Raw genomic sequence first — 17255 nt, 5'->3', positions numbered from 1 at the left:
AAGATCCAAAAAACTGGATTGGTGTGCTGGGTGGTTTTTTTTTGCAGGTGAATGCAATCTGAGTACTGATGAAAAGGCAACCAAATATCTATCTATCGGTCTTCTGCTTATCTTACTGGGTACATAATTGGTCTGAATTTTTCCATAACCACAATCTCCTATTTTCTGAACCATTCTGCAATGGTTGAGCTATTTTTCTCTCTCCTATGAGAGGCTACCCGCAACTGAGCAGCTACTAGCAAATGAGAGATTAATTCTTCATGTCCTTGTGAGAGACCATTTCCACTAGGAAGTCTCAGGAGCATTATCAAAGGATCATTTGGCAATAAATATCCAAGAAGTTGTAATATTTAGTTACCAACTGTATCCCGACACTCTCAAGTGACTGGACATGGTCCATCATATATGCATAAAATCTGCATTCTCACCACAAATTTCTCCAACATTTATTCCAGTTCATTCAGTATATTTATATTTTTTAACCGGGCTGGTGTGAAGTAGCACTGAAACAGTATCTTAAATAAATTTTCTTTTATTGTGCTGCAGACTGAGGTTGCAGGTCCTCTTTTCCAGATCAAACCCCATCCCATTCTGGGATTTGTCTATCCACATCATTTTCAAAACATGTCATATAGGGACACTTTTCTGTTAGAAAATCTGTCTGCACAGATTGATATAAATTAATTTAAATTTTTGTTTCCTAATTGACTAGATGCCTTTGCTTCTGTTGAAGTTAGCTTTCTATATAAAACAGTTTTTTCTGGAAAGCTGATAAACTGTGTCTGACTTGAAAGTACTGGTATCAAGGAAGAGCAGGCCAGTCAAAGATACCTTTAATCTCTTAAAATAGAAAGAAGTTTCTTTACTGAATAGCTTGCCCACTGTGTTTATTCCAAGACTCACCCAATCTTTGAAGCTCCCTGGTTTGCGATTTGAGTTAAGATCTGGATTATTTACAATTGGTGTCTTGATGAGGAAAAAGAACTGATCTTATCTCTAGTTCTATCCCAAACCCACAGAGTAGCGTTTGCTAAGAAGTGTGTGTAAATTTCTGGCAGATTTGATTCTTTATTAATCCATAATAGCCCAGCAATGTTTATACTGCCACAATTTTCTTGTTCAATACAGACCCAGAGTTTTGCTGGGCTAGAGCACCCCCAATCCACTGCTGCTTTGAGCTGGCTGGTTTGATAGTACCATAGAATATTCCACCCTGTTTAATGGGACTGTACAAAGAATCGGCTCTTGTTCTCTTTTTTGATTCCATATAAATTCTAACAATATCCTTTGCATTCTTGCTAGGGATTTGTCTAGGATAATTACAGAAAGATTTTGAAATAAAGATATCCTTGGCAGAATATTCACTGTCACTGTTGCTATTCTTCACAACCAAGTAATGGCATACTTCTTTAGCAAACGAACAGAGATCTGGAGTGCTGGGGTAGTGTTTGACATTTAAATCATACAGTTCTTCTAGGTTGTTTTAAGACTTGAATTCCTTGGTCTCTTATAGAATATGTTGCCCATTTGTAATCAAAAGTTTTCTGGAGGAGAAACTTTTCAGAGTCTGGCAAATTTTTAGCTAGCACTTCAGATCTGGCATTATTTTCTTGAAATCCAGACACTTTCCCAAAGTCCCAAATTTCTTTATAAGATAATTTTAGGAAAATATTTACTTTAGATAAAAATATTACATGACTTGCATATACTGTTATTTTCTGATGTGTTCCTGCAACTTTGATTCCTGTGATGGATCCATTGTTTGTTGTTCTCTGTACAAACGGCTCCACAGCTAATGCAAAAAGTAAAGGAGACAATGGACATCCCCGCCTAGTCCCTCTAATTCAAAAAGAATTCAACTAGTTCAGTTTGATAACTAGTTCATTCAAAATTAAGAAACCAGCTGGGAGTTGAAGAAAATGCAGGGAAGCTTGTTTTCCTCTTCTAATCTATGAATAAAAACTAGGTGTTGGTGAGATCTATGGGTTCTAAAATCTTGAAGGATATGACAACCAGAAACAATCAGTTCATTAACTAGAGATAATACTGCCTTTGATTAATAAGTCAGTTTTAAATGCAAATCATGGTTGATCAACGTTGAAACTTTATGAAACTTTATTTAATAAAAGATATTAGAATTACAGTGCTGTTTTTGTGCATTTTTAAATTGAATTTGAATTCCAACGCTTAATATAAATCACAAGAAAAAAGTTAATCTAGTAAATAAGAAATGCATGATTTGCCATTTTGTAACAAGAAAAATGCAAAAATTAAGAATCTGAATAAAAGTAAGGTAAGCTATTTAAATTGCTTAACTAAAGGTGTATAGATAAAGAGTTCTCCTGGTTAGCAAAAAGAAGCACCACATTCAGTGTAAAGGCTATATTTAGTTGCAAACATGTTTTAATGGTTACCAAATAATGAAAAATCAACCTCTCTTTAGGAAAATAAGTATAAACATAAAACATGATTAAAATTGCTTATTTAAATCAAGGTCTCCTGCTTGCTGATTTAATTCATGATTTAAAACAAACCACCCTGATCAAAGTGCCCACGGTGGGAGCAGTTTGGTAATGTTTTAGAAATATAAATATAGCTTAAATGTATTATTTTTGCAGTACTGATTCAAAAATCCTCCTATGCTCAGTGAAAGCTCCTTCCAGAAGATTTGGGCTTTAGAGGCAGCCAAATTTAAGTAGCAATAAAATATTTTTTCTTTTTTAAAACAAGGAGATATTTGCCTAAAAGGAAATAGAAAACAGCATAAGGATGTGATACCATCTCAGAGGTAGATGTGTGAATGAAAGCCAGTAGAAAATATAGGAGCTAAAATACTTAGCAACAGGAAGGAAGGGAGATCCAGCCTGCAGTCATCTTAGATAAAATGATCGTCTACAGGCTACCGCTAATTTTATTCTGGGAGAGAAAGAACCAGGTAGCAGGAAAGCATGCTGGGGAAAGCTTCTACATAATGACTAACCAGGCAAATCAGAAAATAGATAGCTTTTAGGGAAAGGACTGCCTTTTTTTTTTTTTGGGAGGGGGGGGGCAAGAATTTGGATCAAGCCACCTGAAATGTCAAAACTGAAGCAGAATGTGCTATGTATCTGAGCTCTCTCCATCTCTCTCAGAACATCCTGTTGATATTATAAAAAGTTCAGATCCTTTAGGACTTCTACCACTTCCATTGCTTCTATTACTTCCATTACCACCAGAAATTCTGGTGGAACTTGCAGTGTGATACAAAAAACTCTCCAATGACATTTCTGCCCTACTCATCATTCTGCTTTCATACAAATTTACCTATAATGAAAGGTACACTATTGACACTTTTGAAGACCCAAGTCCTTTTGTCCACAGAGGAGGTACAGCATTCAAAGCTTCCCTACATTATCTTACTAAATTCCGCTCCCACTTGGTTCTGGAACAATCAACTATGCTTATGGAACTCAGTTTCCATGGCTTTTCAGTCTTTATCCTCTGAATTAACGCTACCATAAAAGTGATAATTATAATATACACACTTGTCTATTGACTGAACCAGTCTGTCTCAAGAAAGATACTCTGGTGACATGCAAAAATTGGAAAAACTAGTGAAAGATAGTGACACCCTTTAGTCAATATCAAATTGAGCCACTTCTGAACTAATAAGCAAGAGGTAAAAAGGTGCCATAGACCACTGCTAGTAGACCACATTCCCTAGGTGGTTAGTAAAGACATTTATTTAATATAATTTAATGTAGCTCATAATGCTGGTGGTGCAAACCTTTCACCAATCACCTCCAACCTCAAAATCAGTTTTATTTTCTTGTATGAAACTATGAATACTTCAACTACCTTGATGACTTGTCTTGATAGAAATTTAATGAAGAGCTTTTGCCCCTCCTCCCAAACTACTGCGTTGACAGGTAAATTACCTGGCTCTAACAATATTATAAGTGATTACTTCAATTAAAAAACAAAACACTAAAGCCTCAGGGTCTCTCACATCAACACACATCAGGGAAACTAGCTCATTATTCCCCCAGGATGAGCAAACAGTGAACAAGTTTTTCAAATTAGTACCTATTATATAGGACACCATGTATAGTAAATTATATCAAAAATACAACTTGAGTAACATTGACACCACACTCTCTGTCAGTACTGCCCAATATGCAAAAGTATTTTATAAATAATACTTAAACATACATGTTTTAAAGTCTTTTAAAAATGTGTGTGTGTTAAATCAAGTACCTAACTCCTGAGATACAGGCTTTGCTTTAAGAACTGCTTGTAATACTGGATCTTCCCATGGCCCTCCATCTCTGATAATTCGAGTCACTAATTCCAGGTTCACATTTCCATATCTGCTTAGGAGGTTTTGGCATTCCTAGGAGTAAAAAAAAGTGCATTAGATTTAAAACTGTGAAGAGGTCTGACAGATCAGTTTTAGTCATTTAATGGCTAAAAAGACAAACCTCATAAGAAGGGTTTAAAAGTTACCCTACAAGTTAAATATGTATTATAAAAATATTGTAAACAAGTTTCAAGAAACATATATTTTGAGTTAAAACTATGAAATCACATACATATTAACTGAAGCTATATATTCATCCTTAAAAAGGTACCCATCTAGCTTTTCTGTAATCTAAAGGTTATACATAAACGTTGGTAAACATCCTAACAATGCCATCAACTAAGCCTGACAAGTTTGTGCCATTTCCCAAACATTTGGGGAGCTGTCTTCTAGTCTCCAATTGAGAGATATTTAAGAGGAACACATACTAAGGCAGCCCTTCAGCTTGCATAAATCAGCATTGATTTACAACAGGTGAGGTTTGGTCCAGTCATGCAGTCTATACTCTGCTGAGTTAATTTTAATGGCAGAAGTGAATAAACGCAGTACAAAAAAGAAGTTACCCTGGAATTATGTAGTGATTATGGAATGTCCTAAAGCAGATATGGTTTTAAACCCTATAACTCTTATATCAAACCAAGTTTACTTACCTCCAGATGTTTACTTATAGTAACCTGATAGCAGCGGCCACAATTTTTGTGCAGCCCAAGTTATTCTTTCTTTGTAATTTACTGGTATAAAGTAGCCTTTGCCACCAGCATCAATTAATAGCTTACCACCACACCAGGTATCAGTCATCCGCAAAAAAAAAACAAGATACTAAAAGGAAAGTAAGATGGTATCTGAATTTCTGTTCAGATCATTCTATTCAAGAGGACTTATCTATCATTAGATTTTATTGCACACTGAAGTGTCTTTGGGACAATCCATATATTTCATGCAAGCTAGAGAACAGCTTCCAGGCATTTACAATTCACTGCTTTAATGTTCATTTCTGCTGTAGGTTATTTTAGCTGCCATGTTCTTCAATTCATTCCTAAGTTTGTCTATTATGTCCAGGTGAGTTGTGTTTGACGGTCAAGGAACTGAAACTGATTTATTTTCATCAAGACAATTTGTATGTAGGTGTTCGGTTGAAAAGCAAATCTTACAAGTTTCCTCATTAAAAAGACCATTTTGACCATTAATGCACTATTGATTTAAAAGAAAACAATATTAATGTGTGTCAAAACGCAAAATTACAAATGTGAGGCAAATGGTTTAAGTAAATAAAAAATAAAAAAAGGACAAAACCAAAAAAGCTAAAATAAAAACAAATTTTAAGGGCAAAGAAAAAATACGGGCCTTTCTGTCAGTTTCCTCTTACATCCCCTGTCTACTTTATGGCAAAGATCTGTCTCAACTTGAATCTAACACAGCAACCATTCCTTTGGGCACCCTAAATATTAACAAAGAACAGTCCCACAAAACTTAAGCAAAACCATGACATGCTTCATTCTTTACGTGTCTAAACCAGCTCCCTTCCCATACCCAATTCTGCAGCATGTGCCTAGGTAACTTATGTCAGATGGTTATTGAGAACATTACTGTACAATTATAAAGCAGTTACTAAATATTAGCATCCTCTAATGCCCAAGACATCAGGCAAGTGAGAACACAGCCTAGTCCTAAGCAATTAAAGATAACAGTTTTGCTTTTTCAGTCCATTGTCTAAAATTGTGGATGAGGAAACTGTAGATTTAAATCATAACCTGGAACACTTGATTACTTGAATGACACTAAACTCTGGTCAGATACTTAAAGGAAAGCTGTCAGAAATTAACTTGGTGATGGGAATCTTTATTTGAATTTTTTTTCTGTCAAAGCAAATTCACAAAATAGAACCTTATTAATTTGTTCATTACAAAACAAGGATTGTGCTCCAGTTTATTTAGGCTTTTGATAGGAACAGTAGTAGCAATGGCAAGTGTACTAAAAGATTTTTCCTCTGATAAAATTACAGAGACGGGAAGTGTAAATGCAATGGCTCACTATCTTTCTTCACTCTACTGAAGTGTTCTACCAATGCTTGTATCCTCCAAAACACTCATGAAAGCATGACTTTCTACAAACAGGCTGATCTTTAAAACATAATTTTTGGTTTTTGCAAAAAACATAGAAGCAAGCAGCAACTGGTATTACCTGGATTGAACCTAGAATATCTTTTAAAGGATCTTCATAGAATTCATCTTTTCCAAAGAACAGCAGCAATTCAAAAAAACTCCTACAAACACAAGTAATGACAAGTCAAAAACCAAACAAAAGCAAATCATTTCAGCTGTCTTCAGAGCTAGAGATCCTGAAATTATTTGGTATTTAGGCAGTCAAACTACAAAAACTATTACAAACTGTATTATATATCACAGCAGTTAAAAATATAGAGTAGTGTTTTCCAAAGCATTTACCATTTGTTTGACCCAATTTATACCAATAGTAAGAGTTAGGCAAAAAATGCTCAACACTGAAAATCCCACCCACAATGTATGAAAGCTATCCTCAGTTCTGCATCAGTTAACTCAATATTTTGGCTATAAATGAGAAACTCGGGGCTGGCCCACCCCTAAAAACCTCGAACTACTGTGTAACTCCTAGGATTGTAAAAAAATCACAGGCATCATGTAAATGAAACCAAATTAGAGATTTTTACTTCAAATGTTAACTTAAACAGCTGCTAAAAGCAAGAACATAGATTGAAAAGTTGATACTTGATCAACTTTTGGATCTGAAAACTCCCAATATGATTATGATCTCAGTCCCCTCGTTTTGCTAGAGAATACAGGAATGGACCTATCTGATATTTCCCAACACAAACAGAAAAAAGTCTCTGGGGACAGAAAATGCTTTTGACTTCCTTTATATATCAAGATGATGCTATAAATTAAAACAGAACTGTGCACATCACCTTTAACTTGGTTTCTGCTTACTCTAGGCATGTGACATGGAGATGAAAATTGAACAGAATGAAGTGAAATTATCTCCCTTCCAGATGCATAATGTACCATTGCAATGAAAACATGGCAATACAATTGCATAATTTATATTTGAAACTCAAAGCCACAACACTCGGGAAAAGATTCACAAATTTCTTATTTTCAGATTTTTGAATCTCATTAACAGCACCTGCTAGATGGGATTAATTTTAATTGCACTGCACAAAAATTTAGCCCTGAGTTATCACTAGTCACCATTAAGTCTCCATGCAATACTCTGAAGCTGTATTTCTACAAGCCTGAGTATTCGAGTGTTAGAAAATTTAGCAATTTGAATTTTCACAAATGCTAGAATATACTTCCATGATGCATAATACTTTGCACAGGACTTTGTGTGATAGAAACTAAACCCCTAATATGTTACTTTCTATTAAATATCAAAGTCACAGTAATTTACCTTCTCACCCACAAGTTTTCCATTCCTTATTTTGTCTTGTCATTACATACTTATTGATTGTCAAGGTCATGTGCGATTGAAACTGTTGTACCAGAAAAATGACTAAACAGTTGACAATTTGTTTTGTGGAAAACTTTTTAAGGTGGTTTTCAAGAAAGATGAAGTGTTGTGTTCACAACTCAATGAGACTTAATTTAGCTTCCGTGTGACAAAACTCAAACTGGCATACAAAATTGGAAGGTCTTAATTCTGACCTACTTTCACTGCTCCTCCCCTGTATTTGTATAATTTCTATGTCTTGCCCCTCACTCTATCCCTTTCTCTCAAAACATTTCATTTAAAATTTCATTTATTACTCTGCAGTTTTTCTTACAAAGATACTGTGCTCTACTCACAGCTCGATCCTTGACAAATCCTGCAGCAAGTCACTAGCTAGAAGTATCCCACTTGCCACTATGTGAGCAGAGAAGGAGAGCAGTGAAGTATCCACTGGCAAAGCTTCCACACTCCACAAGATGCAGACTAACTTCCCTCCTGAGAAGTACTGCTAAGCTCTGCTCTGCCACTCTACTCTACCAATTTTAGCTTACCATGCTACTTGAGCAGATTTCTGTAGGGGTCCACTACATCTAGTTCTAAAGAAGTCACTAAATTTTTTTTTTTCAGCACCTTACAGATAAAAATAGAAGTATAGAAATTTACCTTCTTAACTGCTAATAGTATTCTGCTATTTGATAAGGCAACAACAGGACTAAAAATCACCCTCAGTGTTAGAAATCTTGAAAAAACTAACAATAGTTCAAAGAAATATCAAAGGTGGTTATGAAAAATTAATGCACCAATGAAGTACCCAGCAAAATAGACAGAGGACAAACGTATTTAGTTTACCATTTATTCAATGCTCCACCAAAGTACATTCATCAGCAAAATAAAGCACAATTGTTCATTTTTTTTTTTGAATATTAACATTTGATAGACATGCCTGGTCTGTTAAATGTGTGATCAGAAATTTCACTCAATTTAATATAATCATTAGAAACACATTAGGGGCATTGTAAGGATTCTCACTCTATAATGTGTTAAACTCTGTTAAACAGAGAGATCCGATGACTACGTTACCCTACAGTGTGTCTCAAAACAAAAGCTTACTACTGTAATGATTATTTTGTTTCTGATATTTACATAGTAAGGATTTGTAAACCTGTTAAAACTTCCTAAACAAAACAGTAAAAGAAAAAAATAAAGGCTTCCAAAATCAGGTTACTAGTATGAGTAACTTTGTAGCAAAAGGGCTGAGAACCCAAGTCATCAATTTTTACTGATTTTAAGATGTGAAGTTAAATTAAATTTCTAGCCTTTGGGGTTCCAAAAGTAACTTTGCAAATACAGAACTCCAGTGCTATAATGAACCCACTAAAATCTCTGCCATTTGTTCATTATAGCCAGGGGTTCATTATAGCAAAAGAGCCTCACCACCCTGAGGGGTGGTACAGCTGATAGTTCCTCCAGCGCTGCCACAGTCATGGGGCTGGAGGTGGGATTCAGGGAGCAGGTTTATTATAGCTGAAGGTTCGTTATTAGGAAGGACGTTATAGCAAGGGTGTAATGTATGAATCCAAAGTAAAATATATGCACAATTGTCTTCCAAATCTGCAGACTGCTCCCATACCTCTGCTACTATCCTCACCTTAAGGCCAGGTCTACACTGCAGACTCATATCGGTATAACTACATCGCTCAGAGATAAGAAAAATCCACACCCGAGTGATGTAGTTAAACCAACCTAACTCTCCCATGTAGACAGCACTACGCCAACGAGACAGCTTGTCCTGTTGACATGGCTACTGTCACTCTGGAAGATGGGCTCACTACACCAACAGGAGAAGCCCTCCCGTTGACATAGGAGCATCTTCTTTTAAGTGCTACAGCGGTGCAGCTGTGCAAATGCAGCATTTTAAGTGTAAACCTGTCCAAGATTCTGATCCATTTCACTCTACTATTCACAACCCTTTGGGAGTCAGAGGAACTGTCAAGAATCATGTCCATATTACATGCAGGTCCTGATTAGAAAAGTTTGAGCAGTTCTGGAGTCAGATAACACAATTATTTATTCACAGAAGATGCAAATTCAGAGTAGTTTGGAAAAGGGAATAAAGTAATAAAGGCACTAAGTGTAACAGCCACAAAGCTCTGGAGCAAGGACAGAGTAGCCAAGGTCCTTCCTCCCACAGCCAGATAGTTTTGTGTACCCAAGACCAGATAAAGCTCCTTTTCCGTTAGAGAAGCTAGTAAGAATGGAGCTTGAAGTTTATCAGACTGATACCAACCATGGATTGTCATGAAATATTAAGGCCCAAACAGGGCTTCTGTGCAAATCCCAGCATCCTTTGCAGCTTCTGGAGGTAACAGGGGAAAGATCTTAGAACTTACTGGTGGAGACAACTTATCCCTGTCTTTAACACTCTCTTTGCCTGGAACATTTATTCCTCCAACTGTAGGTATCACATAAACTTTAAGTAGTGAAAGACAGAGTTTCAGATATTATAAAACAGCTTAAAAGTTTGTCAACTTGACAGTTCATAAGTTACCTAGAAAATAATCAATTAAAATTCACTTTCTATACTCAATACTTTTGAAATTCAGTTTCCAAAGATCTCCTAAAGTAAAACCAAATTGTTTTACTCTAGCTTCAACATTAAACTGATAGAAAAAAATTAAGGTATGTACAAACATCAAGAAGATCTAAGGTGAACAGTAAAGGCATATCTACACTACAGGTAGCACAGCTGCACTGCTGTAGTGTAGATACTTCTACATTAATGAATGTGGTCTTTCCATCAATCTCAACAAGCAGCAACAGCTAGGTTGATGAAATAATTCTTCAGTCGGCTTAAGTCATTTCTACACTGGAGGTTAGGTCAGCTAAGGAGGTTGTGAAGGCTAGGACTAGAACAGGGTTTAAAAGAGAACTAGATAAATTCATGGAGGTTAAGCCCATTAATGGCTATTAGCCAGGATGGGTAAGGAATGGTGTCCCTAGCCTCTGTTTGTCAGAGGGTGGAGATGGATGGCAGGAGAGAGAGAGATCACTCGATCATTACCTATTATTCACTCCCTCTGGGCACCTGGCACTGGCCACTGTCAGCAGACGGGATACTGGGCTTGATGGACCTTTGGTCTGACTCAGTATGGCCATTCTTACGTTCTTAGCTTAACTACAGTGCTTGGGGTATGAATTTTTCACATCCTGAGTGACACAGCTAGGTTGATCTACATTTTAAACTTAGACCAGGCCAACGAACATTTCTCTATAAGTCATGTTCTTTATAAATGGAACAACATTATCTACAACAACAGGCTTTGTTTGGAAGTAATTAAGAGTTGGGCTACTTCTACATTAAGATGCACCTAATTCTTCTCTATCCAATGATGAATCAAAAAGTTACTCTGAATTTGTCAAAAAATTGAGATATTCTACATCAGAGTCTCTGTTTTTAAAATGGCATGGTCAATTTTTGCACCTTCCTTCATATTCAAAGCTGTAACGGTTCTTTTGCACAATGGCCCTTTAATCTCAATCCTAGAGGAAAATTTGATCAATTTTGCCAATTGAAACAACAAATCCTTTCTGCTAACCACAAATTCTCATAGCCAATCTGAAGTGAGATAAGTAAGTTTAAGTAACACATTTTACTTGCAGCAGAAGCCATGTGTCATGTGATTGTCTGGAAAACTACCAGCCTCGGGAACTCTCACAGCGCTTGGGAAAGACTACAGTAACTCTAATTATGTGTTTTCATTTGGTTTCTGATCGAATTTGGGATCATCTGCAAATACCTTCATTCTAGTTTTTATTAAAACTGAATTGCAGATCTAAAGTTCATATTTCTTCGCCTTCAATATGTGCTGCACGCTTAAATCAGCTGGCTCAGATGGCCATTCAAAACAAGACTGAAAACTTCCTTCTCCATCAATCTTTTTACATGAATATCAAAATTATAGTAGTCCATTTCATGTCTCTTGATGCTCCAAAACGTGATCTAACATTTACATTTCATGTTGTTTACTGCCATTTGCAACATCTTTTCAGATAACATAGGTGCTACAAGGCAGTGCTTGTACGTTTGTTTACCAATGATCCCAGTACAATAATACAGCTCCTGCATTAAAGTGAATATAGATGCTGCCTCATTTATTATGAATGGTTTGCTTAGTAAGTGCACAGAGAGAACAGTCTCTGCTCTCAGTAGTTTACCATCTGGTTACCAAGGAAACCCTGCTCAAGTATGGAGAAAGCCCATACGGGGTCAGGCAGATTCCAGTTTTTTCTACTACTTTTTTTTTCTCCCCTCCCTCTTTTCCCTCCTTCTCGCTCTCTCCTTTAAGAGCTAGGACTTTGTATTATGTATGGTGTATTTTCCGAAAGACTAAGATTTCAACACCCTCAGGGCTAACATACTTCAGCAATGTTTCCTTGGTTACTGCTATGCCCCAGAATCATTTTGTGACATCACAGCAAAACTAAGCCAACCAAAGCAGTTTTTTTGGGAAAAATACTTTGTTTTGTGCTCAGTGCTCCTCAAATTCATAAGCTGGGGCAAGCAAGCTATTAAGGACAACCCATCCCCAAACTCATGTGCATAAGTTTAACATAGGGGGTGATAGCAGATGACTGAGAAACTCATTTCCCCCCTGCTCCCCCAGGCAATTGGCCTCAATTTCTGATCGGTACCTAATCTAGACTAGGATAGACACTAAATTTGGTGTCACAGTTATTTATTATTTGTGTTGCAGTAGGCCCCACGTGCCCCACTCAGGATCGAAATGAAACTGTGCTATGTGCTGTACAGACATATATGAAGGTATTGTCCCTACCCTGAAACACTAAATCTTTCTTAGGGCTTGGCTACACTTGAGAGTTACAGCACTGGTGGTGGCTTTACAGTGCTGTAACTTACTCCCCGTCCACACTGGCAAGGCAAATACAGTGCTGTATCTCCCTGGCTATAGCGCTGGCTGTACTCCACCTCGACGAGAGGAATAAAGAGAACAGCCCAGCTCTTGCAGTGTTGGGGTATCAGTGTAAACAGTGATTAATCTTACTATGCTGTAACTGACCTCCAGAACCTTCCCATAATGCTTTTTAAGAAAAGATAACATTCTGCTTTGTTGTGATGCCTCTCTTTGTTTTGTTGTGAACTCGGGGCTCCTGGAGCTGCTTATCTAAAAAACAAACACAGCTACTGTTTGCTCGAGCAGAGGCAGGCAGGGGGATGAATGTCCACAGCCAGTGTTTGCTTGAGGAGAGAAGCAACCTGGGGGAGGGGGGCACTTTTTGGAGCAGCTGCTTATTTGATCTGAAGGCTATTTGAAGTTAGTGAATGAGAGAGGGGTGGGGGAAGGGGTCGAAACTTTTAAAATGATTGAAGGTTGGTGCTGTGTATCTTCAAGTCCTTAGAACTTGCAAGGCAGGGAGCTGACACAGTGTCAGCTCCAAAAATCCATTCTGTCTCCCCCATGCTCCCTGTCACACTCCACCCTACCCACCTCTTTTGAAAAGCACATTGCAGCCACTTGAACGTGGGGATAGCTGCCCATAATGCACCACTCCCAACACCGCTGCAAATGTGGCCACACTGCAGTGCTTTCCCTACACAGCTGTACGAAGATAGCTTTAACTCCCAGCGCTGTACAGCTGCAAGTGTAGCCAAATCCTTAGAATGTATTCACAGTAGCTAATAAGCATCAACTATGAGCCAGGATTAAACAATCTGAATCATGCTTCAGACAATAACTGATCTTTTTCTAAAGAGAGATACTATGACTATATTCATTCTACTCTATGGGGCAAGTAGTTTATCCTCAGGTACTTGACTACCATATTTTGATACATTGATTTTTTCTGGTTTCACTCAACAATTATTCACTTTTAAGAGTTATATTTCCACATAAATCTACTCTATCCTACTCTTCAGTTTCACTTTTTTAAAGTGTATCATGAGTGCACAAAATAGAAGCTTTAAGTCTCTTGGGATTAGTGATGGTCGTTCAAAGACAAAGTAAAAAAGGTGGATCTGCTAGCTCACTCTGAAGATGCAAGCAGGAGATGTAAAGACCAATAAAGTGTTCCCCTACAGATATTTTTCTAACCCTCAGTTCATGGAGCAACACAAAATCCCACATTGAGATGACTAATTCTGACCAAGTAAAACTAGTAACAAAAACATACTAAGAATAGTTAAAACCACAGCTCAGCAAGACAGAGCTGTTCCATCTGCTGGACAAAAAATTAACTCATTTACTCAGCCGGAACTTGCTCTTATTTGTGAAAGCCGCACTCAACATGCTTTCAAATTTCCTCTCTCCACTTACTGATGACAGGAGCCAATATATATAGGATACAAGAACTGTTTGTTTTTATTTTGACATTTTCAAGTTTTTGGCATCTACTTTATTGAGTCAGACAATAAATGTGACGTGAGGAGGATTTTGTTAGGGCAAATAAACAAGATAACAAAATCATCAGTTGAAGATGTGTATATTAGCCCTCAACAAATCTTTTCCTCAAAAGAAAAATATATTTTCTTAACTATCTTGTGTAACAAACTCTTCTCCAAAAAGTGTGTTGTTGAAGAATCAGATTTAGAGAGTCACAATTTAAACAAATCTTTTCCTTTTACAAAAGCCTTAGGCCATTATAATAATTTTTAGTTTATTTACTTTTTGCATCTCTCTGCTTGGACAACAGAAGTGTACTATCAATTTTACTTTTGTTCGTGGCCATTTATTGCCACAATGCCACAAGGTTTGGTTTGCAAATATTTCAGACGAACATAACATTTAAAATGTCAGTGAAATATAAAATGATCACAGGCACACTTCTATTGTTAATTAGGTGGCTTTGTTAAAAGAAACTGTACAACATTTTCACAAGTTTGACCTAAGCATGTTCTTTGAGTAAATGTGATATAAAAAGAACAGGTGAAGTCATCCCTTTCAGAGCTTCAACTATTTAATTAACCAGGAATAAGTTTGGTCTCGTGTATTTAAATAGTACAAAGTAAGACGGCCTTTACAAAACAGGACCTCTTACGACATGCTGCTTTCATTGCAAAAGTAGAACACTAACAGTTAGCCTGTAAATGGAGTTAATAGGAAAAAGGATGTACTTACAAAGCTAGGCTACTCAAAACATATTGTACGTGCTCACATTCAGCTGGGAATGATACACAGGCAGACGTGAAACAACAAAGAGCTGTCTGAAGCACCTGAAGCTGAGGCAAAGGAACCTGCCATCTTCCAGCATAGTCTTCCACAATCTATAGGGAAAACAGTCACAAACCTGTATTACAATAGAGAATGTTCTCTTTCGCTAGAAATAGTAAAAAAGGTCTACAGTTTATAAACGGAGAAAAAAAGCTTTTTAGTAGCAGGTTTAATAGAGATCAATATAAAATCACAATTCATTCCTCTAGGATGCAACACTTAAAATGTTTCATATATAATTTTTTCATGTTTTCGTTTTGATAAAGCAAAAATATAAAGGAAGAAGCCTTGTCCTTCTTACACCACAAAAAAATGGACCAAAAATCATTTCTGACTGACTTTTCAAAAAGCAGTGGAGGAAGAATTCTTCTTACCTACTATCAGATTGGCAATTATGCTCTACGCTTAAATACAAGCTTTTGTTTTGCAACAGAAGAAAAAGGTATAGTCTGCAGCCATATTAAGACTTACCACTTCTAAATGTCACTAAGTGGGGAAAAAAATGGGTTTGTGCCCCTTTTGCTTTTTACAACAGAGGAAGGCTAAAGATACTCCTCAGAAAACAACTGTTTTTTCTGATTGACATTCCATATTCCTAAATTCAAGAGCAAGTCTGTATTTTTTCCTTGAAAGGCACAAATATATGGAGAATTGGAAGTCTCACCGCTTCCAAGACAAGGGATTTTTAGATAAAGGGACTTTCTTCCAAATGTACTGGACATTTCAGTTAACAGTATACAAAAAAGCCCAAACAGGATAAACTACATTTGTTCGTTGGTTTAACGGTTAGAAAACCCTTTAAAAAGAAGTTCACATCTTGTGTGCAAACATTTTATTAGTCTGATTTGTGTCAGCATGCAATATGTTTATAACACTTCATTACTGAAGCCTAAGCAGTCCTGGCTTTTTATTTTTTTACACTATTAACATTTGTAAAAAGCAGCCAGTCCAAACTAAACCCCAATTAAAATTGAGACTGTGGTCATACTAGGAACACAAAATAAACTGTTGAAGAATCTTGTATATCACTAAAGCATTACAATGTTCTAAGTAGGCTTTAGAGAACTCAATTTTTATCAATGTAAATTTTCACACTCGTGGGAAATTATGGGGAGGATAGACAATTACACCTCTAACCTGATATAACGCTGTCCTCGGGAGCCAAAAAAACCTTACCGCGTTATATCAAACTTGCTTTGATCTGCCGGAGTGTGCAGCCCTGCACCCTCCGAGCACTGCTTTACCACATTATATCCGAATTCGTGTAATATCGGGTCATGTTATATCAGGGCGGAGGTGTATTTAATTAAAGTATTGGGATTTAAAAAGGTAAAGCTTTATAACCATTAAAACACAAACTATCAACATCACAAATCAAACTATACAGAGTAAATATCCTTAAACAAAACTATTAAGTTCTTAAGTAGCATTTTTTTTTATTTTGCCTATCTGTAAATTTCTGTTATCACTGATGGAAATTTATATTTATTATTTTGTGTGAGTACGAAGAAACTAACATTTACTGACATTTAATTGATAAAAAACAAATCCTTCCATGCCTAAAGTTATCAGAAACTGAACTACAATATATTACTTTATCTAAGACTGTATGAAACACACATTTAGAAATATGTCGAAAATATTCTTTAACTGCTTAAACTTAGGATAGGTCATCACCACAATAAAGAATGTGAGATTAATATGCAGGTCATTTAATTCCCATCCATGGCTGTGTCCATGCTACGGCTTTCAGTGGTAGTCCCAATATCAGCACGGTCACATTAACCAGTTACCAATAACACTGTTCAATTTGTGTCCACACAGTACCATTTTTGCTACAACAGTATTCATGCATTTACAACTACACCTCTACCTCGATATAACACCGTCCTTGGGAGCCAAAAAATCTTACCGCGTTATAGGTGAAACTGTGTTATACTGAACTTGCTTTGATCCACTGGAGTGCGCAGCCCCCCCCCCCCTCCGCAGCACTGCTATATCGCGTTATATCCAAATTTATGTTATATCGGGAGGCATTATATCGAGGCAGCGGTGTACCATAATTGCCTATGTTCTTTTCAGGGCATCTGGGAAAATCTGAGCAATTAAATGAAGAAAAATAGAATGTTCAGAAAACATGTACAGTTGCTAGCAGTGCATTCAGATGTCCTACCACCCTTCTCTCAGCAATGTGAGGATCAACCAGACCAGTTAGCTACATAAAC

General features: G+C 36.8%; 1 protein-coding gene across 4 annotated transcripts in view; it reads right to left on the bottom strand.

Moving 5' to 3' along the window:
• ZNF654 (zinc finger protein 654) overlaps window positions 1–17255 on the bottom strand; it is a 61629-nt gene that overhangs the window by 25424 nt on the left and 18950 nt on the right. For all 4 annotated transcript variants that reach the window (XM_050957058.1, XM_050957070.1, XM_050957069.1 and 1 more), the window contains exons 2-4: window positions 14938–15083; window positions 6521–6602; window positions 4237–4372 (exon numbers count right to left, since the gene is read on the bottom strand). In XM_050957058.1, coding sequence (XP_050813015.1) covers window positions 4237–4372; window positions 6521–6602; window positions 14938–15083 — 364 coding nt within the window. The remainder of the gene's footprint in view (window positions 1–4236; window positions 4373–6520; window positions 6603–14937; window positions 15084–17255) is intronic.

The sequence above is a fragment of the Gopherus flavomarginatus genome, chromosome 1 (assembly GCF_025201925.1).
Source record: "Gopherus flavomarginatus isolate rGopFla2 chromosome 1, rGopFla2.mat.asm, whole genome shotgun sequence".
Taxonomy (NCBI): domain Eukaryota; kingdom Metazoa; phylum Chordata; order Testudines; family Testudinidae; genus Gopherus; species Gopherus flavomarginatus.
Note: the sequence above shows the minus strand (reverse complement) of the source record. Positions and strands in the feature narration are given on the sequence as shown.